The 25,886-nt window shown below is 50.6% G+C and overlaps 1 protein-coding gene across 1 annotated transcript; it reads left to right on the top strand.

Annotated features, from left to right (window-relative positions):
• The first annotated feature begins 636 nt into the window (after positions 1–636).
• On the top strand, positions 637–6,657 carry MYCN (MYCN proto-oncogene, bHLH transcription factor). Its single transcript, XM_045883710.3, has 3 exons — positions 637–838; positions 2,028–2,934; positions 5,147–6,657. Exons 2-3 carry the CDS (start codon positions 2,145–2,147, stop codon positions 5,749–5,751), a joined length of 1,395 nt encoding a protein of 464 aa, XP_045739666.1. The 5' UTR covers positions 637–838; positions 2,028–2,144; the 3' UTR covers positions 5,752–6,657.
• Positions 6,658–25,886: the final 19,229 nt, after the last annotated feature.

Consider the following 25,886-nt stretch of genomic DNA (forward strand, 5'->3'; position numbering starts at 1 on the left):
AAGGGGGGCGCCCCTCTCCTTTCAATTTAAAACTAGAAACATCCTGCGGTCTCGTTCCTAAATGGGCGCGTCCTCCTCCTCCTCCCGTTTTGCACCCTCGGTCTAGCCTCCCTTCGAGATCACACACAAACAACCCCACCGCCAGGCCTTGCTCCACGTTGGCGTCGAGCTCAGCCGAGCACAAACGCAGTCGGGGCGGGGGCTGGGTGAGGAGCCTCGGCTTCCAACCCACCCCCCAAGCCCCCGCCCCACTCCCCCAGTACACACCCCCGGAGACCTCCGGAAAAAATATTTTAATGCCAAGCAATTGCCAGGCCCGCAGGGTGGGTGCTGCATTGCACCGCTCGGCGCACAGCTGGTTCGCAGAGTGCACCGGGTGCAAGCCCGGGGGTCTAAAAGCGAGGGAGGAGCACACCCCGGGCTTTCCCAGCTTTGCAGCCTCCTCTCTGCAAAGAAGAAAAGCAAGTGGCTTTTGGCGCGAAAGCCTTGGCGCCTCCCCTGATTTTTATGGAAATCAAGAGGGCGGGGTAAAGCCGCTTTCCACTGCCTTTCTCCCTCCCCCTTGTCTGTGCCGCAGCCCCCTTCTCTCCCCGCCCCCCGGGTGTGTCAGATTTTTCAGTTAATAATATCCCCCGAGCTTCAAAGCGCAGCCAGTGACAGTCATCTGTCTGGACGCGCTGGGTGGATGCGGGGGGCTCCTGGGAACTGGGTTGGAGCCGAGCTAGCGCTAGCCAGGCGCAAGCGCGCACAGACTGCAGCCACCCGAGGACCACCACCCCCGGGCCACCCGGAGACCCCCGCGCAGAATCGCCCCTGGATCCCCGGCAGTCGGCGGGAGGTAAGGAGCGGGGGTTGCAAACTGCCCCGCGCCCCCCTGGGCGGCGAGCGCGGCGGGAAGGCAAGCCCTGGACGGGATCGCGGCTCGCGCACAGGGCGCTCGAATGTCCTCGGGGGACTGTTGCTGCTTCCGAAACAAAACCATCTCGGGGTTTTCCCTGAAAAGCCGGTTCCAGCCCCGAAGGCACCCCGGGTGGAAGAGACCCGCCCTAATCCTTTTTACAGCCTTTGCTAGGGTGGGTGTAATGGCTTCATCGGGAAGAAATTCGCCCTTCTCTAGAACATTTATCCGTGTTTGAGCTGACGGGGAGTCGGTGCGTCCCCACCCCGAGGTTGGGGTTCTCCGAAGGGTGCCCCTGGAGGAAGAAGAGGGGGGTTAGACAGGGCGAGGCCGCCGCGGTGGTAATCTGGGTCACGACTGCTCCAGCCCCGAGGAGACGCAGCTCTCCTGGCGACCCTGCACCATTCCCGGGAACTGGGGTTCAGGCGCTCCCTTCTCCCAGGAATACGACGTTGGTTGGGGGTTTGGAAGAGTGGGGGTGGGGTTAGAGAGGTTCAAAATAAGCTATTGGCAGGACTCTCCCTGCAGCGGACGGATTGCCGAGGGGCGTCTGCTCTAATTTGGGAGGGGGGGGTTGTGGGTTTGGGTGCCCATCGTTGGTCTCGGTCTAGAGAAAGGCGTTTTCCATTTGCAAAGTTTCCTAAATCCCCCGCTATCGTTTGCACTCCCGAGGTTGCAGTTTTACAAAGGAGGGATTGAGGGTCCTCGAGGTCTTACGCCCGGTAGCTGGGTTGGAGCCCTGGGCTTCCTTTGAGCAGCTGGACCTACACGGTGCAACTGGGTTGTCGGGGAGCTGGAGAGAGCTAGGATTCTGCAGCCTGGAGCAGCCCCCTCCCCCAGGCACTGCCGAGTGTGAATGAAATGGCAGTTTCCAAAGTTGCAGAGCCACGCCACCACCCCCCGCATCTGCATGCCCCCTCCCACCCCCTGTCGTAGACAGCTTGTACACAAAAGGAGGGAGGGAGAGAGCGAGAGCCAGAACTTCCTCCACCTTCGGGAGCACCAGGCGGAGTGGGGGGCTCTGAGGGGAGCCGGAGGAGCCGGGTGAGAGGGGGCGCCCACTGCCCGCCCCCCCCCCCCCATTCGGCCCCGCTTGCCAACCCTCTCCCGGTGTGTCTGTCGGTTGCAGTGTCGGAGATTGGCGCGGGCCCCCGCCCTCCGCGCCCCCCACGGGAAGGAAGCTCCCCCCTAACTAAAAGGAGCGGAGCGGAAAGAAGCCCTCATTCGCCGGCCAGGAGGCGAGCCGATGCCGAGCTGCACCGCGTCCACCATGCCGGGGATGATCTGCAAGAACCCAGACCTTGAGTTTGACTCGCTGCAGCCCTGCTTCTACCCGGACGAAGATGACTTCTACTTCGGCGGCCCCGACTCGACCCCCCCGGGGGAGGACATCTGGAAGAAGTTCGAGCTGCTGCCCACGCCCCCGCTGTCGCCCAGCCGTGCCTTCCCGGAGCACAGCCCCGAGCCCCCGAACTGGGCCACCGAGATGCTGCTGCCCGAGGCCGACCTGTGGGGCAACCCGGCCGAGGAGGACGCGTTCGGCCTGGGGGGCCTGGGCGGCCTCACCCCCAACCCGGTCATCCTCCAGGACTGCATGTGGAGCGGCTTCTCGGCCCGCGAGAAGCTGGAGCGCGCCGTGAGCGAGAAGCTGCAGCACGGCCGCGGGCCGCCGACCGCCGGGCCCGCAGCCCCGGCCCCGGGAGCGGGCGCCACCAGCCCTGCGGGCCGCGGCCACTGCGCGGCGGCGGGGGCGGGTCGCGCCGGGGCCGCCCTGCCCGCGGAGCTCGCCCACCCGGCCGCCGAGTGCGTGGATCCCGCCGTCGTCTTCCCCTTCCCGGTGAACAAGCGCGAGCCCGCGCCCGCCACTCCGGCCGGTACCCCGGCGGCGGGCGCTGCTGCGGTCGCCTCGGGGGCGAGTGCCGCAGCCTCGGCCGGCGCCCCGGCGGCCGCCCCCCCGCGCCCCGGCGGCCGCCCGGCCAGTGGCGGTGACCACAAGGCTCTCAGCACCTCCGGAGAGGACACTCTGAGCGACTCAGGTAAAGACCGTGCCAGAGGCCGGCTGCCTCCCGGGAGCACTGGAGCCGGAGTCGCGCTCCCTTTGTTACTCTTCGTGGGTTTGGCTTGGGGGGTAATTTTTAGAGGTAATGTTGGTGGCAGAGGGCCAGTTTCCTCCAAGCCGAGCCCCGGGATGAGGAGGAGGGGGGGAGTGGAAGCTGCCAAGAGGGTGTTCCCCAAAGTCTCACCCTCACCGAAGTTCCTTCCACCCTCTCCGGGAGCCCGACTCGATCCCTGGCCCTCACCCATTCCCCCACCTCTGTTGTAGCCAGTCTAGGGATAAAATTAGGAAAAGTTGGGTACCCAAAGCTGGGTGGGAGTGTAGAGGTGTCCTGGGTGCCTTTTCGGTGCAGAAACCTGTTAGCACGAGGGTGGAGAGGGACTGCCTCCCGGGTCAGGGGAGGGCAGGTGCGGGGAGAAGACATAAAAGCGGTGAAAAATCCTAGGTAGGGCGCAGGAAGGTAGAGGGAGGTTGCCCAGATGGCTACTATCGGTTTTATTTATTTTTCTCAAGCCTGGGTAGTCTTCCCCGCCCTCGGTGGGTGGTGGGCTCTTTGCTCCTGGTCCGTGGCCAGCAGGCGGCGATATACTGGCCTGCGGAGTATCTGAAAGGCTGGGGGTGGTGGGGGCACCCCTCCCTCCCTCCCTCCCTCCCCCCTCCCTCCCTCCATTCAGCAGCTGGTGGCAAGGACAACAGCGGTTGTGTCCATTCTCAAGGGGCTGCCTCTTTACACGGTGCAGTGCGAACTGGGTCCCGTTTTGTCTCTGGCGAGAATTCTGGGACTAATTTCAGATCAGAGTGACTCTGTGACCCAGTGCCCTTCAAGGTGAGAGCGGGCACTTAGGCCCTCCAGGAATGCACACACGCGCTGGAAGGCACCCACTGATCGCTTCTATTGTGTGCCGATGTCTGCCTTCAGCTGTAGGGTTGGGTTGAAACCCAGACTTTGCCTGGGACTCTGGAGGTAAAGAACTCTGTCCAAACACTTGACTAGCCCTTGTCCTGGCTAGAGGGGGGTGGGAGGGAGCTGGGGCCCCATTGGATCTTGAAAACCTGGTGTTCTCAGAATGCAGGTGGGTAAAAAGCCTACCGTGTCCTTGAGGGCCAAGGATGGATCCCTCTAAGGCTCCTGGAAGGAAACTTGGTGATAAGACTCCAGTTTGAATCGGGTCTGTCCCTTTAATGTCTGTGCCTTGACAGCTCTCAGTGAGGAAGCACTTCCTTCCAACAGCTGTCTTCTTGGCAGAAAACCAAAACATTGGCTTAAAGGGACCCACAGACTGGAACAGCCTCACATTTCGGCTTTAGAACAAATCCCACAATTGTTCAGCTTTCCGGCCCCCTTCAGATCAAGCAGAAGATGTGTTTTGGTTTTCATGCTTGCATTTTAAACAGTAATTTGCGATCCCAGCGAGGTAGTAGAGGAGGAGAGAGGCGAAACGCAGACATGATGCTACATGTTTATGTGTTGCTGTTATTGACAGGGACTTTGGGAAGAGGGGCCCCCCACTTTGGGGTTTAGAGTTCCCGTGGATTCCGACTTTGTAGTTCAGATTTGGTCTTTGTTAGATAAACACCTGCTTACTATACAGCACTCAGGTTTATTTTTCTGCCTCAGTTCATTAAATTGCCCTTTCAGCGTAAGGACTTAAAATCAAACTCAACTATGTGTCAGTTGCTAAAAGAGAGGCTCCTGAAAAGGGGATCCTTGGGTCTTAAGTGTGGAGATAGAAATATGAGCAAGTCTTTGGGAAAAACCGATGATGATAACAGCTTACCGTTTGCTGAGCATCCTCTGCTAGGCCCGGTTCTCTATGTATTACCTGTCCAACTCAACACCCCTGTGGTATTATCCCCGTTGTAACTGAGACTTCAAAAGTTTAACTTGCCCAGGGCCCCCCAACTCGTGTGCGCCGGAGTCAGATTCTGTCCGACCCCGAAGCCCAAGGAGTTTATATTTTTGCCACCTGCTAAAGTCTGAGTGGAGGCTGAAGGGTCTAGGAGTGTGGGCAAGGTGGAATTTCCAGATGTATTTCATTTCGAGACGCTGGGTAGGACCCTGTGCACATCTGTGTGGGTGGATCCCCATGCCTGCAAGCTATGGGCCGGTGCCTGCCAGGAGAGACCAAGTGTAGAGCTCAGAGTGGTCCCTGTGTGTCTCACCAAGAGAATGACTCCCATCTTGTTCTTAGATGACGAAGATGACGAAGAGGAAGACGAGGAGGAGGAAATCGACGTGGTGACTGTGGAGAAGCGGCGGTCCTCCTCCAACAGCAAGGCCGTCACCACCTTCACCATCACTGTGCGCCCCAAGAACGCAGCCCTGGGCCCGGGGAGGGCCCCGTCGGGTGAGCTGATCCTCAAGCGCTGCGTCCCCATCCACCAGCAGCACAACTACGCCGCCCCCTCTCCCTATGTGGAGAGCGAGGATGTGCCGCCCCAGAAGAAGATCAAGAGCGAAGCCTCCCCCCGCCCCCTCAAGAGCGTCATCCCCCCGAAGGCCAAGAGCTTGAGTCCCCGCAACTCTGACTCGGAGGACAGCGAGCGCCGCCGGAACCACAACATCCTGGAGCGCCAGCGCCGAAATGACCTGCGGTCCAGCTTCCTCACGCTCAGGGACCACGTGCCAGAGCTGGTGAAGAACGAGAAGGCTGCCAAGGTGGTCATTTTGAAAAAGGCCACCGAGTACGTCCACTCCCTGCAGGCTGAGGAGCATCAGCTTTTGCTGGAGAAGGAGAAGTTGCAGGCGAGGCAGCAGCAGTTGCTAAAGAAAATCGAACACGCTCGGACTTGCTAAACATTTCTCGAAAACTGGACAGTCACTCTGCCACTTTGCACATTTTGATTTTTTTTTTTTTAACAAACATTGTGTTGACATTAAGAATGTTGGTTTACTTTCAAATCGGTCCCCCCGTCGAGTTTGGATCTGGGTGGGGAGCAGGACATGTGGGGGTTCTGCCAGGGCCTCGGCAGAGGGCCTGCGTGATGGGATGCCGGGTGGCCCTTGCAGTGTCCTCCATGTCCCCTCCGAGACCGCGGTCGAAGTTCGTGACAGTTGGGAGCCTCTGGGCTGTTGAAGTCACCTTGTTTGTTCCAAGTTTCCAAACAACAGAAAGTCATTCCTTCTTTTTAAAAATGGTGCTTAAGTTCCAGCAGATGTCACAGAAGGGGTTTGCCATTTGAGACCCCTGGGGAACATTTCTGTAAATACCACGGACACACCCGCCTTTTGTATACGTCCTGGGTAATGAGAGGTGGCTTTTGCGGCCAGTATTAGACCGGAAGTTCATACCTAAGTACTGTAATACCTCAATGTTTGAGGAGCATGTTTTGTATACAAATATATTGTTAATCTCTGTTATGTACTGTACTAATTCTTACACTGCCTGTATACTTTAGTATGATGCTGATACATAACTAAATTTGATACTTATATTTTCGTATGAAAATGAGTTGTGAAAGTTTTGAGTAGATATTACTTTATCACTTTTTGAACTAAGAAACTTTTGTAAAGAAATTTACTATATATATATGCCTTTTTCCTAGCCTGTTTCTTCCTGTTAATGTATTTGTTCATGTTTGGTGCATAGAACTGGGTAAATGCAAAGTTCTGTGTTTAATTTCTTCAAAATGTATATATTTAGTGCTGCATCTTATAGCACTTTGAAATACCTCATGTTTATGAAAATAAATAGCAATTAAATGATGCAGCTTTTTTTTTTTTTCCCTTAATAACATTAGTTAAATCGTTACGGAGGGAGCTTGGGCTCCCTAGGCAGCCCTTTTATATCTGTGCAGCCCCCGCTGGGGCAGGGCCACTTTCGCCACTTGGTGTGGAGGGAACGGAGTTGAGGAAGGTGAAGGTGTTTCTTCCAGATTACACAGAACGGAGACGTTATTGGTGACTGTGCGCTGTAACAACTAGCATTCAGTCATTCACAAAACACTTCCATACATGTTGGCCATTTAATGGAATTAAACTCAGACACCAGTCTCGGTCAATCCTTTAGAGTGAGAAGTATAATCAAGGTTGTGAAATTTGCCTATATCGGTAATATTTGTCCCATTGACGGATGGCTTTATGAGGTCATGTAGTTTGTCTCCAAGAACGTATTCTCCGAAATGCACTAGGATTTGAGGTTCTGCATTAGGCACGGTAGCAGAATAAAAAGGTGAAGTTGGTTCCTCCCCTGGAGGAGCGGTCAATCTGATGCACGCAAGGACCTCATGAAGCAACAGGTGTATGGCCCAGATCAAGTGCCATGTGCCTTCAGGAGAGACACTGGGGCGCATGTAACTGTTGACTTCACACAGGTATTTGGGCTGCTCTGTGGGAGCAGGATTAACCTTTGTGGGCTCTGGAGGACAGCCAGGGTCAGCGGAATGGAGGGAGGCACAGTTCAGCTAGGAAGGCATTTCTGAGTTTCCCTGATGGGACGTGTTACCTTGGCTTCAGAGACATTCAGCTCAGAGCTGAAAGCTTACAAATAACCTATTTCTCTTGGGGGTAAAAAATAGTACTGCGGCCATTTGTCTAAGGGTTCATTCATCAGAAAAGGGCCTTTGCTTTGCCAAGAAGACGGGTCCAGCGATGATAATGCTTGTCTTGGTCACACGGCTTGTGAGGGGCAGTGATGGGAGAATCCAGGCCATGTGGGTCCCTGTCGGCTTGGCTATTTTATAAAAGCCAGTGGGGGATTAGAACTTGTGGTCCTCCTCAGCCCAGTTCACAGCCACACATCCTAAAGCTAATGAGGTTGACGATATTGCCTTGGACACTGATGGTCAGAGCATGTTGAGAATCATGAGAATCTTGTTTAATAATCTTTCCACTTGCCCCATCCCCACACTAGAAAGACATGAAACTTCTTTTAAAGTCCTTTTTGAATTGTCTTTCCAAAAGACTTCCTGTCTGCATTTCACAGGCCCCAATCACCCTGCAGCCTCTGCACCTTGTTTGTGTATCCATGAGCCAAAAGAAAGTTAAGTGACCTCAAAGTCATTGAGGTTTTTTTTAAAGATTTATTAGAGAGAGTGTGCTGGGGAGCCTGGGCACGTGTGCTTGCACGTGTAAGTGGGGGGAGGGGCAGAGGGAGAGAATCTTCAAGCAGACTCCCCTCTGAGCAAGAAGTCCAGATGTGGGGCTTGATCTCAAGACCCATGAGATCATGACCTGAGCTGAAACCAAGAGTTGGATGCTTAACCGACTGAGCCACCCAGGCATCCCAAAGTCATTGAGATTCTCGAAGTTAAGCTCAATCATCCCAATTTCTCTATTTCTGGGTCCATAAGGGGCCTGCCTAAGTGTTTTGGATGAGATGGAACTCTAGCCATGAAAGAGGAAAACTTGTGATGAATTAGGCTCTAAACTAATTCCCACCAGGCTCTGTTTTCACTCTGGCTGCTGGGAAGCTCAGAGACAAATTCTGTGCTCTCATTCCTCCACATACCTGGTGCCCATCCTCTCTTTTCTTCTAAAGCCTACCATCTCTTGTTTTTCATTGTTAGTTTAACCACCCTTTTTATGTTCTTTATTTTGTTACATAAAAGAACTTTTTGCATTAGGTGGATCATATATATGAATTATAATATTATAACTAAGGTGAAATGCCACTTACTTGCTTTTCCCGGACCAGCTGAGGGAAAGCATCACCCAATTGAGCCCTGCACTTACCCATAAAGTAATCGCTGTACTCAGAAGAATCGAAGCACTCAATTCAAGCACACGAGAAACCATCTCTGTGTTCCAAGAGCAGTTTTGAGACTGAGGAACTGCTCTACATGAGTTAGATCAATAAATCATAGGACTTCGATGTTGCACAGAGCTCATCTCATTGAATTATTTTAGTTTATAAAAGGGGGTCGTGGGATCCCATATCGAACAAGCGGCCAAACCCAGGACTGGAGTCGGGTCTCCGGGTGATGGACGCAGTGTTCTTTCCATGGTATTGGCTTTCCTGCTGCTTACCCTGTTGCCTCTCTACCCCCTGGCCCGTCCGTCCACCTACAGCATGTGTCTGTATTTATTCTAGATTACCAACCCTGCATTAAAAGCTTCCAGGAGCTCTCCACCACATAGAAGATGAAGTTCAGATCCTTCAGCCTGGTGCATGAGGCTTAGCAGCTCAGTGACCCCCCACCCCCGCCCCTCTGCAGGTGCTCTTGTTCCAGCCGTGCCAGACAGGGTCGTGCTTTCTTACCTCTTAACTTGTTTCAGCACATTCTCTCCTCCCGGGTTATCCAGTTTCTGTTTATTGAAATCCTTTTCAACCTCAAAAGGCAAACCCCATGTCGTCTTGTTCAAGTGGTCTTTCTCATCCCCCCAGGTGGGCCTCATCCAGCTCCTGATCTGATGTCACTGCTGGAGATTCAAGAGCTCTCATCACCTCGATACCTCCTAGACCATGGAGTCCCCAAAGGCAGGTACTGTGTCCCCTTCACCTCTGATCTTTCAGTTCCACTTGCCTGGTGACTGAAGATGACAGGACCTTGGCGGATGCCAGCAGAATGGCTGGTGGCTGAGGAGGCAGCCGAGGAAGGAGCCAAGGGAAGATTTCCTTTATTCATGTGCCTCCTGCGAGCCCCAGTTTGGTTCGCGAGCTCTCAGGCTAATACAAATGGGGGAACATCCCTTAAGGCATTGCTGAATGTCTGGTACTGACTGCTGGAAGTGAAGGCAAATGCACACAGAGGCCTGTCTTCAGGAAGCCCACAGTCTGGAAGGAAGTTCAGTCCCCGGGCCTGGTGTAGAAGCAGGAGAGACAGGAGGGACTGGTGGAGGATGGGGGGAGTGTTGAGCCAAAGCACAAGAGGGGTCCCAGGGCTGAATCAGGCTCTGCACCTGTGAGCTCCAGTTTGGAGCTCTCTCTTGGTTGCAGGAAGCTGGTTTCCTGGTCTACCGCAGGCCTGAGGAGGCTTGGAGACTTCTCTGAGGCCACTGACTGTTTGTACTGTGGTGACAACGGGACAAGGCCCCCCCATCCCGTGTAACACCATAGCAATCACTGAGTGTTTTTTACAACGGAGTTTCACTACCCTTCCGGAGTGTTGGCCAGTTCATCATATACCCATTTTGGGGAGTTGGGTCTTCTGGGTTTGACTTTCATTAATTTTTATTGTGGCTCTCTTGAAAATCCTAGTTGGGATTGTTTTTATTTATTTTTATTTATTTATTTATTTATTCATTTTTTAAGATTTTATTTATTTATTTGACAGAGAGAGACATAGCGAGAGCAGGAACACAAGCAGGGGGAGTGGGAGAGGGAGAAGCAGGCTTCCCGCCGAGCAGGGAGCCCGATGCGGGGCTCGATCCCAGGACCCTGGGATCATGACCTGAGCCGAAGGCAGACGCTCAACGACTGAGCCACCCGGGCGCCCCGGGATTGTTTTTAGAAGCCGAGGTTATTAGGTTTGGAAGAGGCTTCGAAGCCATGCAGCTCAGTCTCCCACTTGAGAGGTATGTGAGAACATGCAGTCTGCTCGTGGGCACTCTTTCTTCTTTCTTCCCTTCGCCCCTCCCTTTCTCCCTCCCTCCCTTCCTCTCTTTCCTGCTCTCTCTCGCAGCGACTATTTATTTGGCACCTATCCTGTGTCAAGCACCGTTTCAGGCACTTGGGAGACATTAATGAGAAAAAGAGGCAGAACTCCCCCAAATCCCCGCTTTTGTGGACTTTATAGTCTAGGAGAGAGTGACAACAGTGCAAAGAAACCTAATAAGCAGATAAATGAAACAGCATTCAATAAGGTGGTGGATGCTTTGAAAACGAAGAAGAGAAGGGGGAATTCAGGGATGCAGAGAGGGAGGGAGGCAGGTGGCAACTTGGAGTAGATGGTGGGGAAGGTGTACTGGGCGGGAGCTGAGGCGTGGGCCCCAGGAGGACAGCACCCAGCTCTGAGCACTGTCACAGCCGCTCGGCTGGCCACCCAGCGTCAGCCTTGGGCTTCAGGGCTCTTCCTCCTGCATCTCCCTTTGGACACTGGCAAATGTCCCCCCACAGCCTCTCTCGTTCACTCCCTGGAGGGGAAGCAAGAGAGTGGCTCCGAGGTGAGACCTCCCACACCCACAGGCTGTGCAGTTTCCCCACCCGTACAACTAGGCATGTCGGTGCCCCCCTCTCGCCTTTTCCCCAGTATGTTACTAGGGCAAAGAATCTCTAAGAAACATTTGCTGGTGGAACAAACTCACAAGCCTGAGCTCCACAAGAAGTTTGCGGACTTTTGTTTCTCAAAAGAGGCCTTACAAAACCTAAAAACGGGTACCTTGGAAACAAATGAATGTGAGCTTTGAAGCCTATTTTAAGACGGAGCCTAGGAATTCGAGTGCCTCGGAACATCTACGCCTTCTACAATGGTTTATTAGTTTTCCTTGCTTGTAAAGGAAATCTCTTCATAGGCCACTGACCAGGGTTACCTGATCTCTTTTGATATTGACGTATCATGCTACAAGACATTCAGCCTGAAACCTTTGACCAGGAGAAGTAACTGAGCCTTTTTATGGTTGAAGCAGACAGACCTATTGGTACAATGCACTTTTGGAGAAATGTACGCAGCATATACTCCCATGATAAGTACAGACGATTTGCTGTGGGACGCGCTCTGAAGAGTCAACGCAAAAATATACTTTCTTCTGCTTTCTAGCAGATCCAGGATTTTCAGCAGCCTTGGGGAGGTGGGGTGGGGTGTGGAAACAAGTCCATTCCTTCATAAATCGGCAGCCTGTTAAGGGTTGAATTTCGTTGCATAGGCTACCCCCCACCATTTTCCTGAGGGAGGGCCTTCCAGCCAACTCTCCACTCTACAAAGTGAGGTGCCAAGCTGACGGGGAGGCAGCCCTGGGTGATAGAGATATTTAGCTTGGAGGCAGAAGCCCTTGGCTTGGATCTTAACTTGGTTATTTGCTATTTTCAACCCTGGCATGGGAAGGTAACCCCCTGTCGCTCCACTGTCACGTCTATAAGTGGAACGAGTAGGAGCTGGTCATCTCCAAGGCCCCCCTTCAATTCCAGAGAATCCCTGATCCTCAAGGATGGCTTGAATCGCTACAGATGCCTGCCATGTTTGTGAACACCCTCCAGTCAGAAAGGCCTGGGCACACATCTTGGTTCAGCCATTCACCAAGTGTGTGGCTGAGGGCAAGATGCTCCCCTCTGACCTGCACTTTCTTCATCTCTACAACATCGATAATATTGACCACCCCACAAGGTGCTTCGAAGGACCAGATGACACAAAGTCTATGAGGGGTGGGACAGCACTCTGGAAACTGCCAGATGTAAGCCTTCTGTGAACTCTGATCACCATAGTCGGCTCTTGTCCAGCATTTCCCTCCTGCTTCACTGTCTGTTTTCTGGAGTTAGTTTTTTTTTAAGCAGTCTCCACACCCAGCATGGAGCCCAACGCGGGGCTTGAACTCACGACCCTGAGATCAAGACCTGAGCTGAGATGGAGTCGGACGCTTAACCGACTGAGCCACCCAGGCGCCCGTGGAATCACTTCGAATCGGGTTTCCTCCAGGTAGTAAATGCCTTTAGCAATCCTTTACTCTATAAGGCATACCTCTGGTTGCGGCACCGTCCCGAGAACGGGGCTTTGCTCATCATAACGGCTCCATAATGTTTGTTAAATAGTTACCACCAGTGAAAAGGCTTGACTAATTGTTCAAAGCCAGCTAGGGGTTCTCAATTTGTGCAGAAGAACTGAGTACAAAGGCTTGTCTCACCTGGAACGAGAGAAATCTATGATACATCCAATTTTTAATTGGGTTACTCAAGTGAAAATAGAAAATGATAACAGACATCTAACATCTTGAGTTTTTGCTTGGGTTGGTTTAGCCACTTTTCTTTGGCTCAAAGCCAAGAAGAACAGGGAATTTATACCAGAGACTAGAGCTGTGACAGTGCGGACGCTGGAGTTCGATGCATTTCGTTGGTGAAGGGAGCAGGGTTGGGACCGGAGTTGACTGCCGCAAATGGTTTGATTGCATTTGGGTTTGAGGGTAAATCTTTCCCATCCTGAGTTGATCCTCCTCCTGAATTTGCCAAACTAATATTTCATAGTCTCTCTTGAGGGTAAATCATCTTTCTACCAGAAACCCTCTCCCCCAAACATCTTATTAAAAAAATGAAGCTGGAGGCTTTCTTGGATGTCTTTAACTGTAAACTTCTGGGATGGCTGTGAATACATTTCCTTGCACACTTTCTCCTGGAGTGTTACCGCCCTTGGAAATTCCTCTAGGTAATAAATGTGCACACGTCAGTTTGTCACCGCAGTTCAAGCTTCTGTCTTCTTTGGCCGACTGTGTGTGGGGGCTGCTGCGTCAGGTGTGGCCACGGGTTCTGCTGGCCACGCAACCACGGGAGGACTTTTGTCTTGCCCACAGGGATGAACCACAATGTGAAAATGTTGGAGCAAAGAAACAACATTTAGCTCAAGTGCGAATTAAGCCCTGGCTTCATCAGAGGCTTGGAAGCCGAGGGCTGGATAATTGGAGTGGAAACCGCCATAAAATGCTTATTACGATGTTCGCTGCCATTCAAGGGCTCTCCCCACAGCGCTTGCATTTGAGGGGGAGAAGTCCTTTTGCAGGGATGTGGTTTCTTTTTCCTTCTTTACCTAGGGTGACTGATTTGTCCCAGTTTGCCCGTGCCTGTCCCAGTTTTAAAACGGAAAGTCTGTGTCCTGGTAAACACTCAGCCTCCGGCGAGGGCGAGTGAGGGGCGGACAGTCCCCCACTCTTCTCTTCAGGGCCTGCTTTTTCTCCCTGCGGGTTGACCAGCTTGACAAGGCTCCCTGCGGAAGGCACGGGGACAAGGCTGGAACTCACACTGCACGCACCTCCCAGGCCACCCCTGCGCTGTAGTGTTGAAGGGCCCGGCAAACAAGGAGGGGCTGGAAAGAAGATGGTCTTGGTGTCGGAGCACATGGATTTGAGCTCTGGAAACATGATCAGGTGACTTGGAGCGAGTCACTCTTGAGGCTGCGCAAAAGGAGAAATCTCGGTTGGCCCCATAGGCGACAATGAGTGTGGGAGTGGCGGGTCCCATCCATTTGCCAGGGACCAACATGCTGCCGGCCTGCCCACTCGACTTCTCCCAGGCTCTGGAGTTCCTTCTAGATCATGATGATGATCGCAGTTGGAGGCCTGACGGTGACCCTAGCTCTCCAGTCTTCTAGCTAGGCCTCCTTAAGTCTCCTTCATTCTTCAGATCTTTGCAAGGGGCCAAAAAGAGCAATCTTCGAATTACCAAACTATCCCAGGCTGAAGCTCTTGGGTGTGGGCTTGTCACGGAGACAGGCAGGGAACACTCAGAATAAAATCCTCCCCGACGTGTGTGGCTAGTGGGCTCGTGTCATCAGAGAAGCTGCAGATTCGAGCATCTACAGATGGACTTGGACCTTTGTTCTCTGAGTTGGGGACCCTGTGATGATCTTGCCACGAACACGTTCCATGAGGTTAACTACTTCCTGTGGTAGGGGTTTTCCTTTTAGTGGCTGCTGTGAAATCATTCTGGGTATGTCTCTCAGGGGAGCGGAATAACATCCCTCAGGATTTTTGTATGTGTGTTCTTTCATAAAAGGACCAGGATGGGAAGTCTAGTAGACCTTATAGTGACCTTTAAAAGAGGTGTTTACCTCTATTTCGCTTTTGGGAGAAACCTGCCATCACCTTGCAGCAAGCAACGGCTTATAGAGTCTGAAAATGTTGTTTGAGGGGCATAAGTGCCCAGCTGAAGATCCTCCCCAGTCCTGGACCTCCTGAAGGGGAGAGGGTCTGTCATGTTAATGACATGTGCATATTATTAAGGAAAGGGACAAAGGGCCTGGAGCTTGGGAATGAGAGCTGTTCTGGGGACTCTTCAGTATGCAGATGGTCCCCTTATTATAAATCTGATGTGGGGAGGGCCCTGGGAGAGTCAACCCATAAAGCTATCTTGTTGGAGAATGGCTCTCTCCACAGATGTGGAGCTCCCAGCACGCTCTGCTCCCCACCACCTATAAAATGATACACCACTGTGTGATCAGAATGCATTCTGGAATTGAAATGCAATGTTGCTTTGAGTTAAAAATGGCCGATTGAATGGAATACTAGGCTCCCCAAAGTCTTCCAAGCCACGTAACGCTGGCTCTCTTTTAGTGGAGCCTAAGCTAGGTGTAAAAGTATGCTTTCCCTCAGTCTTTGCAGGGGTGGAGTGTATGCATGTGAATGACATGGAGGGAAGATGGGAGAAGAGCCAAGGCTGCAGTTGACTCTCACCATCACACAGGAAGGGTGGTGAAAGGTGAACACAGATAATTTCCAGAGAAGAGGTTGTGGGAAGCGGGATGAGAACACAGGGGAGCCTTCCCACTGCAGGATGAACTACACGATGGCTTTAAGGGATGGATAAGGATTGGCCTGGTGCAGAAAGACAAGACAAGCTTGCAGGTCGAGGGGGCAGCCTGAATGGAGCTGCACAGAACTGCATGGAGGTGCGTGGAACTGCATGGAGGTGCATGGAACTGCATGGAGGTGCATGGAACCCCATGGAGCCACGTAGAGGTGCATGGAGCTGCATGGAGGTGCATGGAATTGCATGGAGCCATGTGGAGGTGCATGGGGCTGCATGGAGGTGCATGGAAGTGCAGGGCATATTTAGGACACAAATTCGTCCTGGAGCCACAGGTGAGTTGGGCCTAAGGACTGCCTCCAGGCAATGGGGCACCAGCCAAGGTTTCTGAGAAGGAGAGGGACATGATTAAGTCCTATGTGACTTTGGGAGCAAACTATATAGATGTATTTAACCCATGCAAAGTTGCCCCGGTGGTGCTTGTTGGCCTCAGTGACTAGTAACCATCATGCCTATTCCTGAGGGGGCCTACCAAACACTCCTCGACATGGTAGGGAGAGCACAGACCTGAGCCTTTCGGGGCCTGAATCTTGGCTTGGCAAGGCCACCACTTAAAGTTTCTTGCTCCTCAAGTCTTGCTGATCCTGTGCTTTCTCACTTCTGTCTGTACATCTCCCCAGTCTTACAGGTCAGAAGCCCACCTGTCTTCCAGGAACCAGCTTCAAGGCATCTTCTTCACAAAACCTTCATACTGTCCTTGTAGAAAGTTTGCTTCTCTGCCTCTAACCTGCCCCAGCACTATCCCCATACCCCCGCGTGCTTGAAAAATGACAATAACTCCCTCCTTCCTTAGCATTATCACTGTGAAAAAAACTGACAATAAAGAGGGGAAAGAAAAATATCACTAGTAATCTACCTTTCAGAGAGAAGGACTATTAAAATCTCAGTGTGTATTTTTCTAGATTTTCCCATATTCACATAAGTGCCTATGAATGTGCCTGTTTGTTTCATATCTTTGGTAGGTCATTAATAACCTCTGATTCTGTATTATAAATAATTATATTTGGGCCTTATCTGTCTTACTAGGGGCAAGGGGCTCTGTTGCCTTTGTGTGTTTGGCTAGAACGGGTTTTGCCCATAGTAGGCAAGCAACAGGTGATGAATGGATGAATGAGTGAATGGGTTTCTCTATCTCTACCTGTAAGATGAGAACTTCTGATTGTGTTATGCCTGAGGTCTTTCCTAGTTTCAATCGTTGGAAGATTTCTGATCGTTACATTTCTGATGTGGGTAGAAAAAAGATTTTTTTCTACAGATCTGGGGACTGGGTATGTCCTTTTTAGCATAACATTGTTATGGCCCCAAACTAAAAGGAGATCAATGATTTAATGCACTTAGGCTGTGTCCACACAAAACCTAGGAACCACCTGGTTGAGAATGGACTGGTACCCTTTTTTGTCTTATCCAAAGCGAGCCAATCTCCGGATCTCAGTTGACACTTAGAATCTGAAAAGTCCTGAATACTATAGATTCCTCATTTCTTCCGACCTGTGGTGCTACCAATAGCCTAAATGGCATCTCTGCGTGAGGTATGAAAAGGATTCCTCTCCTCTCCAGGCAGGTGCGGCTCCACCTGGTATGCATGGCTTGGCAAACAGAATGCCGCTGGGTATCGCTCCCTCTTACCCCCTCAGTAAGGCATCTTTTGGGCAAGACACAGCCTGAATAATTGTACTGGCAGCCCTGGTGTAGAGTACTTAGAAGAACTGAAAACACCATGGGATGCCTGGCTGGCTTAGTGGGTTAAGCGTCATGATCCCAGGGTCCTGGGATCAAGTCCCACATCGGGCTCCTTGCTCGTCAGGGAGCCTGCTTCTCCCTCTGCCTGCCGCTCCCCCCTGCTTGTGCTCGCGCATGCCCTCTCTATCTCTCTGACAAATAAATAAGTAAAAGCTAAAAAAAAAAAAAAAAATGAACTGAATACGCCAGTTACATGGTTGCTATCTGTGTTCAAGATTCTTCTTTAAACAAATAAGCAAGACTATGTTATAAGAATCAGAAATATAACATTTGTGGGATCCAATGAGATCCAGATTCTCCCCCGATCCTGTGTTTTTCCTCCTGCTGTTCCCACTATCTGGAAGCAGCCCTGTCCCCAGGCATTCCTTTCTCAATTTTACCCATTTTTCAAGACTCGGCTCAAAGGCTGTCTCTTCCACAAAGCCTTCCGTGACACCCATTTTGTTGGAATTCCTTGAAACCTCTCTTGCGCTTGTGCTTGGTGTTCACAGAATTTATTTGGAACAGTTGGAAAGGCCTTAAAGGGTAGACCCTGTCATCTGTATAGCCTCAGAAAACCTCCCGTACAGACGGACGTACTCTACCCTCTTTCTAAACCCACGTGCCAGGTGTATTTTTATTCCTTATTCCCTTGGTCCTTTGCCTTTCTGTAGCCCTATGTAGTTTCCAAAGCTTCACGGTAAACCAACAGAGAAGGTAGTATTATCTACACTTTATAGGTAAAGAGAAACTAAGACTTAAATTTACACACTTAGAAGGTGGTGGAAGTAGGATGTGAATTTGGACTTCAGTCTCAAGGTTCAGCCTTCCCTACTCAAAACACTGCCCAAGCACTAATGGAAAATTATTTAAAGTCTGGAAAGAACCTTTGAGTTAGATTCATTTGTCCATGTCATTACCGAACCTGAGATTGAGGTGCCCTTGGAAGAGTGAAAAGCCACTTCTTTCCTCCACTGAGCCTCCTCGAGAAGGAGAGCGATTTGAAGGGTGATGCTGGGCCTTTCTAGAGATCTGGAGCTTGTGCAAAAGCTGCCTTCACCAGAGACAACTTAAAGAAAAGTTCTATCACCTGCAACCCAATTTTGTCGTTTACATCAGGAAAGGACTGTTAAAGTCTTGGACACAGATTCTATTTTTTTTTTTTTAAGATTTTATTTATTTATTCATGAGAGACAGACAGAGGCAGAGGGAGAAGCAGGCTCCCCGCGGAGCAGGGAGCCCGATGCGGGACTCGATCCCAGGACCCTGGGATCGTGACCTGAGCCGAAGGCAAACGCTTAACCGACTGAGCCACCCAGGCATCCCGGACACAGATTCTATTAAGCCATGTTTTCCTCTCTACCCACAGCTCCATTTCCTCTTCCTTGGAGAAAAAGGATCCACAAAGAATTGTTAGCTGGCTTTAAGTATTTAAAAAAAATATGTAGGGGCGCCTAGGTGGCTCAGTCGGTTAAGTGTCAGGGTCAGGTCATGGTGTCAGGGTCCTGGGATCGAGCCCCGCATCGGGCTCCCTGCTCGGCGGGGAGTCTGCTTCTCCCTCTCCCTCTGCTGCTCCCTCTGTTTGTGCTGTCCCTCTCTCTCTGTCAAATAAATAAATAAAATTAAAAAAAAATTAAAAATTAAAAATTAAAAAAAATTAAAAAATATGTAATGCATGGCCACTAACCAATGCATGGCCAATGCATGGCCACTAACCAAGAAGTTGATTGCTGCGGATATGATGGAGCTCCATTCACGTAGGATTCCTCAAAAATGAAAAGAAGCAACCTGTCCTGCAATTCCTAACTGTGTCTAGCCTGGAGCTCACGGACTGAGTCTAAATCGGAATAAGAAGACTGGAGCAAAGCAAGACTTTCCATTTGGGAGAACAGCATATCACTATTCAGGGACTGAAAGGAAAGAGAGGGCTCCTGCACTCTGCCCTCACCAGTCCCGAAAGCCACTGTGCGCTCCTTCAGTGTCCCTGGGTACAGCATCAAGGCTCTGGGCTAACTCTGCAAGTGTCCCCCTACTTGTGCCCTCCATTCTGCTCTAGTGAAGAGGCTGGCGGTGCCTGTCCCCAAAGCCTGTGTTCTGCTGTTTTACAGTGTTTCTCATCCCTGGCTGGGCGTTAGAAACATCTGGAAGCTTTTAAAAATCCCAAGGCCCCCAAAACCAAACACCCCAATTAAAAATGGGGGAAGGTCTTGAATAGACACATCACCAAAGAAGTCTACAAATGGCCAATAAGCAGGGGCGCCTGGGCGGCTCAGTCGTTAAGCATCTGCCTTCCACTCAGGTCATTATCCCGGGGTTCTGGGATCGAGTCCTGCATCGGGCTCCTTGCTCAGCGGGGAGCCTGCTTCTCCCTCTACCTCTGTGCTCTCCCAATCTCTCAAATAAATAAATAAATCTTTAAAAACAAAACAAAAATCAAATGGCCAATAAGCAGATAAAGGGATGCTCAACATCACTAATCAGTAGGGAAATGCAAATGAAAACCACAATGAGATACTATTTCTTACCCAGTAGGATGGTTATTCCGACAAAACAAAACAAACACATATAACAAGTGTTGGTGAGGATGTGGAGAAATTAGAACCCTTGTGCATTGCTGAGGGGAAGGTACAATGTTACTTTCGCTGTGGAGAACTATATGACTACCTTCAAGAAGTTAAACATAGAATTACCGTATGATCCAGGATTCCACTTGTAGGTAGATACCCAAAAGAATGGAAAGAAGGGACTCAAAGAGATATTTGTACACCCATGTCCATAGCATCATTCACAATATCCAAAGGTAGAAACAACCCAAATATCCATCAGCAGATGAATGGATAAACAAAATATGGTTATACGAGACCAGTGCTCTAACCCCTGAGCTACGGAGCCAAAATATGGTTATATGTACAATGGAATAGCATTCCGTCTTTAAAACGAGTGAAATCCCGTCACCTACAACACCATGGATGGACCTTGAAAACATCATGCCAAAGAAGCCAGACACAGAAGGAAAGGTACTGTATGATTCCATTGATATGAAGCAGATAGAAGCACTTAGAGTAAATTCACACAGAGTACGTACCAGGGACTGGCGGAACAAGGGCAGTAAGAAGTTATTGCTTAATGGGCACAGAGTTTCAGTTTGAGGTGATAAAAAATTCTGGAGTTGAGGGGCACCTGGGTGGCTCAGTCCGTTAAGCATCTGCCTTCAACTCAGGTCACAATCCCAGGGTCTTGGGATTGAGTCCCGTGCCGGGCTCCCTGCTCAGTGGGAAGCCTGCTTCTCCCTTTCCCACTCCCTCTGCCCCTCCCCCCAGCTTGTGCACTCTCTCTCTCTCAAATAAATAAATAAAAAATATGAAAAAACAAAACAAAAAAATGAGTCAGTCTAGCTAAGAAATTCCAGAATAAATCAGGGCAGACATGGCCAGACTTGAGGATCCCGCTCCCACCTCCTGCTTTGCTGTTCTCAGCTCATCTAGGTGTGCCTACCGTCTTGGGAGCACTCCGTGAGCAGGTACAGGGAGAGGCTCAGGAGCTCCAAGCTCAGAGTCCCTGGGGCAAATGAGGAGGGAGGCTTGCAGCTGACTCTCCCCTTCCTCTGAACAGTGGGGGCTTGTGAGCTCTCTGCAGTCAATGACCTCATCTGTAAAAGGACCAGGCAGTGATAATTCTAACCTCACAAAGTTGTGAGGAGAGGATTAAATGAAATAAAGGACTTCAAAGGTTGTGTAAACTGTAAAGCACCAGGAATCCAAGGGATCATTGTCATCTAGGAGCTCACTCGATTTGCATAATTGCCCCAGAGGTGGGTAGAGGTTATTCCCATTTTATGAGTGGAGAAACTGAGGTCAGCCCAGCAAAGGTGTTGGCAGAGCCCAGGAGAGGATGTGGGTCTCCAGCCGCTCTGGCTCTGGGCTCCTCTGGGGTCTGAGTGGGAGCCTGTCCTGCATGCTCCAGGAACCTGGTCCATTAGAGGCAGCCCCAGGCACTCTCTGCAGGGCCTTGGGTGCACCCCCTCTCCAGGACCTTGGGGGCGCAGGGTTGAGCTGTTCTTGGAAACTGTGGATGAGTCCATCCAGCCTTTGGAGCAGGACGGTTGGGCTGAGATTGTGTCTTCCTCCCTCACCACGGGGGCCAGGCCCCAATCACTTTCTTTAGAGGCCTTTGTGCAGCCCCTTCTTTCATCCTGGACCCAACACAATGCAGGGGTGAGCTCAGGTCAGATTTTCAGCCTTCAGCTCTGGATTTCCTGTCTTTTGTGGGGTGGAGGACAGATTATGCCACCCGGCTTCCTGTCACCTCAGCACTGGGGGATCTCGCTCTCTGGCGCCAATCTGCCATGGGAGACAGGGAAATGCTCTTGGGAGGCGAGGAGGAAGGCTCTGCTCCCAGTCACTCAGACTCAGGCTTTGGCCACTGTTGGATACTGACTCTCTTTCCAGGTCTTTTGGTTATTGAAAATGGCTTCTTGTGGGATTCGAGTTCCAATAGCGTCCTCAAGGCCACTTGAAATACTGTAGGATTAAAAACAATAAAAGACAATTGCATTAAACAGCACTGAGTGGATGCCAGTCCACTTTACCTTTCTTTCAGTCTAGCTTATGCAATAAAAACGAATGAGAGATGGGCTCCCAGTAGCAGAAAGGAGTTAATAAATGAAGTCCTTCGGAGAGAAGGCTGTGTTTCAGGGGAAGAATTGGGGGTTGGAGAAGAGGTGGGCTGCTGGGGGCGTGTACCCGTGTCCTAGGACTGACACAACAAAGTCCCACAGACTGGGGGGCTTACAGCCACAGACATTAATTTCTCACACTCCTGGAGGCTGGACGTCTGAAATCAAGATGTCGCCATGGCCAAGCTCTGTCTCCAAGGTTCTTGGGGAGGATCTGTTCCAGCTGCTCCTGATGGCTGGCAATCCTTAGTGTTCCGTGGTTTAGAGGTGTGTCACTGCCTTGATCTTCACACAGCCTTCTCCCCGAATCTCTGTGCATTCCCTCTGTCTGTGTCCCAAATTTCCTCTTTTCTTATAAAGACAGCTGCTACATTGGATTAGGCGTCAACTTTACACCAGTATAACCTCATCTTAACTAGTCACTTCTGCGATGACTCTATTTCCAAATAAGGTCATATTCTGAGGTCCTGGGGGCTGAGACTTCAACGTATCTTTTTAGGGGGCACAAATCAACCCTGTGACAGATAGTGGGGCTCAGGTCAGTCAGCTTTTACTTACCATCAGCTCCGTGCCAGGCCCTGTGCTCGCTCTGGGACAACAGAGATGCGTGGGACAGTCTCTGCTTTCAGGGGATGCGGTCTAGTGGGGAGAGACAGACAAGCAAGGAGTAGATGATGTGATCAGTGCGATCAGTGCTGGGAATGGTGTGAACACAGGGTGAGAAGGGCTCTCCTGTGGATGTCCCCTGTAATCACACCTTGTGACCAGGGAGGGGAGGCTTCCTTCGGAAGGAGGACCTGTGACTCAAGACCGTCAGGGACAAGAATGGGAAAAAGGCTTCACAGATGCCAAGAATGCCTTATGATACAGAATCTGCCAGCGTGCTCTGGAACACATCAGACCCGGGGAAGAGAGGGAGGCTTCTCTAGCTGATGTGGCTCAGAGATGGGTCCCTCTCACATTTTCTTTTTCTTTCAACTGCCCCAAAACCCTGCGCTCCACCCCTCCTTCCCAGTCCTTGGGCCCAGTAGGAATGGCTAGTGGGCATGGGTGTGGAGCTTGCCTGCTTTTCTCCCCTCTCAGGTCTTGGGTCCCCAGGTGACAGAGAAAAGCCAGCGCCACATAAGCTGAAGGTGATGCTTTTAACCATTTTCATGAAGTCTTTGGATTCTGCTTTTGGAGCTGTAAATCATGACTCAGGCCATGTGAAATTAAGTGCTATGCACACCTTGAAATAGAGCGTGTTCTGGTGAAGGAGGACACTCCACCGTGACTCCTGGTAAGTTTGGGGGGCTGACGAGCACAGGGTGCCTGGGAAGGGGAGTGGAACACAAGGGCAGCCCAAGGCCTGGGACTAGCACAGTCCACAGCTTGTGCCCCTGACCCGATCGTTTTTAAAATCTTCCCACAAAGTCACCAGGAGAGTCTGTGTTTGGCTTGCTCTTTTCCAAGAGTTGTTCAATGAGGGTGCAAATTTGTCATTGCTGAATCTGGAACACAAACCATCGTACCCAGAAATGTGTTTAAGTGAAGCAGCTATTAAATATCCTGGGCGGAACCCAAGAGAAGATTATCTCTTGGCTAAAATTCTGCTATTTCTTTTTTTCTTCCTGTTTAAAGACACCCACCCCACCCCCTGCCCCCAGCCCAGCTTTCCCCTCTTTGCAAAGGCCTTTCTAATGTGGAATTGCATTGATTCTTACTTGGGCACTTCATGGCTGGCACCATGGGACTTTGTCCCCCTTTTGCAGGTGAGGAAGCCCAGGCGTGGATAAGTCATGTGACTTCCAGGCCCAAATTCCCAGGAGACTTCTGACACCTGCCCTGGGATCTCCTTGTGAAGTTGGAGTTTCCTCAGGAATCCAGCCCCTCCCTGCATTCTCCACCTAATCTAGTCTCCTAGGCTCCACCGATCCTCCTGAACTCTGGTCTGGGTGGGGATGGCCCAGCATGGCTTCTCTTGGAATCAGATTAGAGTCAGCATGAAGCTTAATGGGTGAATCGCTGGCTCTGTCCAGAGCCAGGCAGCCTGGGCTGGGACCCCGCTCTGCCTCTCTCTACCTCTGGAATCCCAGGTAAATCTCAGTCTGTCCATGTTTCTGTTTCTCCATCTGTAGGGGGCTAACACCACCCAACTCTAATATAATTATGAGGATACAATTAGTTGATTTATGTAGATTTCTTGGGACAATTCCTGGCATGTAAGAGGTCTCATATAATGTTCATTAAATTAAATTAAACTAAAAAAAAAAAGTCCCCAATGTGATGGAGACTTTTGAAGATCCAACAGTGGCAGTTCCAGCGATGGGTCCATAGCCATTCTTCTCCGTTTGACTTAGTAGTGAGCTAGCAGGTAACTAGGTTGGTCCTTGAGTCTTTCGTTATGCACACTTCCTGGTCTTGGCTTTAGAGGCAGGAGGTCTGGATTCTAAAGCCCCCTCTTATTATATTAAAGCCACTCTCCTACTCACATGACTGTTTGCTAGAATGTCTGCTTCTCTAGGGTAGGGCCATGTTTTATCCCACCTGGGTTTTTGGCACCTGATCTAGGACCTGGGAGGCAACAAATGCCTATCCATGCACTCTGAACTGGGGAGTCAGTTCTCATCTCTGTACTCCAACTAATGAGCTTACAGCTAAGGACTGTAGCTCTGTCAGCCCGAACCACTGAGGACTCGACCTCCTTACAGGCTTTTCTGAAGGGCCTGTTTGGAACCAGGATCCTAGGATATTCACGCTGGGAAAGAAAGAGTGGGGTCAGAAACACTGTGGCTGACTTGGGTCTATCTCTGTGGGAGCCACAGGCTAGAGATCCCCATGGTTCAGAGTTTCCAGAAGGTGGTGTGTGTGTGTGTGTGTGTGTGTGCGCGCGAGCACACCCCTGGAGCTGAATCCTCATGACTGGATTGGAATGATGCTGGGCAGAGCGCGGAGGCAGAGCAAGGGCAAGGTGGATGCAGGTTTATTCAATTTTGGAATCCTCTTTACAAAATTAGAAACACAACATTGATATGAAAAGAAATATTTATTTGGGATAAAAGAAATCACAAAATAAAATCACAGCAAAAATGCTGAATACCATAATTATCATAAATCTCAGAAAATTCATGATGATTTTTTTTTTTTTTAAAGATTTTATTTGTTTGACAGAGAGAGACACAGCAAGAGAGGGAACACAAGCAGAAGACAGAGGGAGAGGGAGAAGCAGAATCCCCACTGAGCAGGGAGCCCGATGTGGGGCTCGATCCCAGGACCCCGGGACCATGACCTGAGCCAAAGGCAGATGCTTAACGACTAAGCCACTCAGGTGCCCCTCATGATAGTTTTTTAATAGATTTATTTATTTGAGAAAGAGAAAGAGAGCGCATGTGCACACAAGTGGGAGGAGGGGCAGAGGGAGAGGGAGAAGGAGAGAAGCAGACTCCCCGCTGAGCCTATGACTCAGGGCTGGGCTCCATCTCAGGACCCTGAGACCAGGACCTGAGCTGAAACCAGGAGTTGGATGCCCAACTGACTGAGCCACCCAGGCACTCCAGGGAACTCAGGACAGTTTTATTACAAAGGGGCCTGTGACACCATGTAATACTGTTCCCTACATTTTTTTGTTATTGTTGTTGCTTTTTCATACAACAGTTTGTAATATCATTGTCTATAGGGAGAACAGAAAGATAATTCTCTTTTCTCTAACACAGAATGGATCATCTTTCTTTTAAAAAATGATTTGTACTTTGGAAAGTGTCTGTTTCACTATTATAAATTTGGAAGACCCTCCATCAAGTTTCTTTTGCAGATGAGCTGTTTAAGATTTCAAGGCACTCTCATGCAGTGATGAATCTTAAGTATTCTTTGAATTGACAGCTTTCATTATCAAGTTTGTCATCAATATCCTTGTAGTGGTGTGATGTCGGTTTTAGCCTGCATTTGCGGATGTAGTCTTTCATATCAATTTCCCTTTAGCCGGATTGCAATAATGCCACCCTGCAGTAGGGGAGAGAGAACTAAGGGGAAATCAGAGGGAGAGAGACCATGTTCTTGACCAATCACTGCTAGAATAGCTTACTTTTGCGAGTTTTATTAAGTCAAATGAGCCCATTACTACAGCCCTAAAAGGAGTCAGAGGATTGAGGACCCTGAAGCTGAAACTCTGTTAACCTT

This window comes from Mirounga angustirostris, unplaced genomic scaffold (genome assembly GCF_029215605.1).
Source record: "Mirounga angustirostris isolate CCGP_5_RB_7025 unplaced genomic scaffold, mMirAng1.0.hap1 SCAF_10, whole genome shotgun sequence".
Taxonomy (NCBI): Eukaryota; Metazoa; Chordata; class Mammalia; order Carnivora; family Phocidae; genus Mirounga; species Mirounga angustirostris.

Coding starts and splice junctions, on each gene's coding strand:
- MYCN (XM_045883710.3), top strand. CDS start 2,145: ATGCCGAGCTGCACCGCGTCCACCATGCCGGGGATGATCTGCAAGAAC. Junction 2,935..5,146: donor GGACACTCTGAGCGACTCAG/GTAAAGACCGTG, acceptor TCTTGTTCTTAG/ATGACGAAGATGACGAAGAG.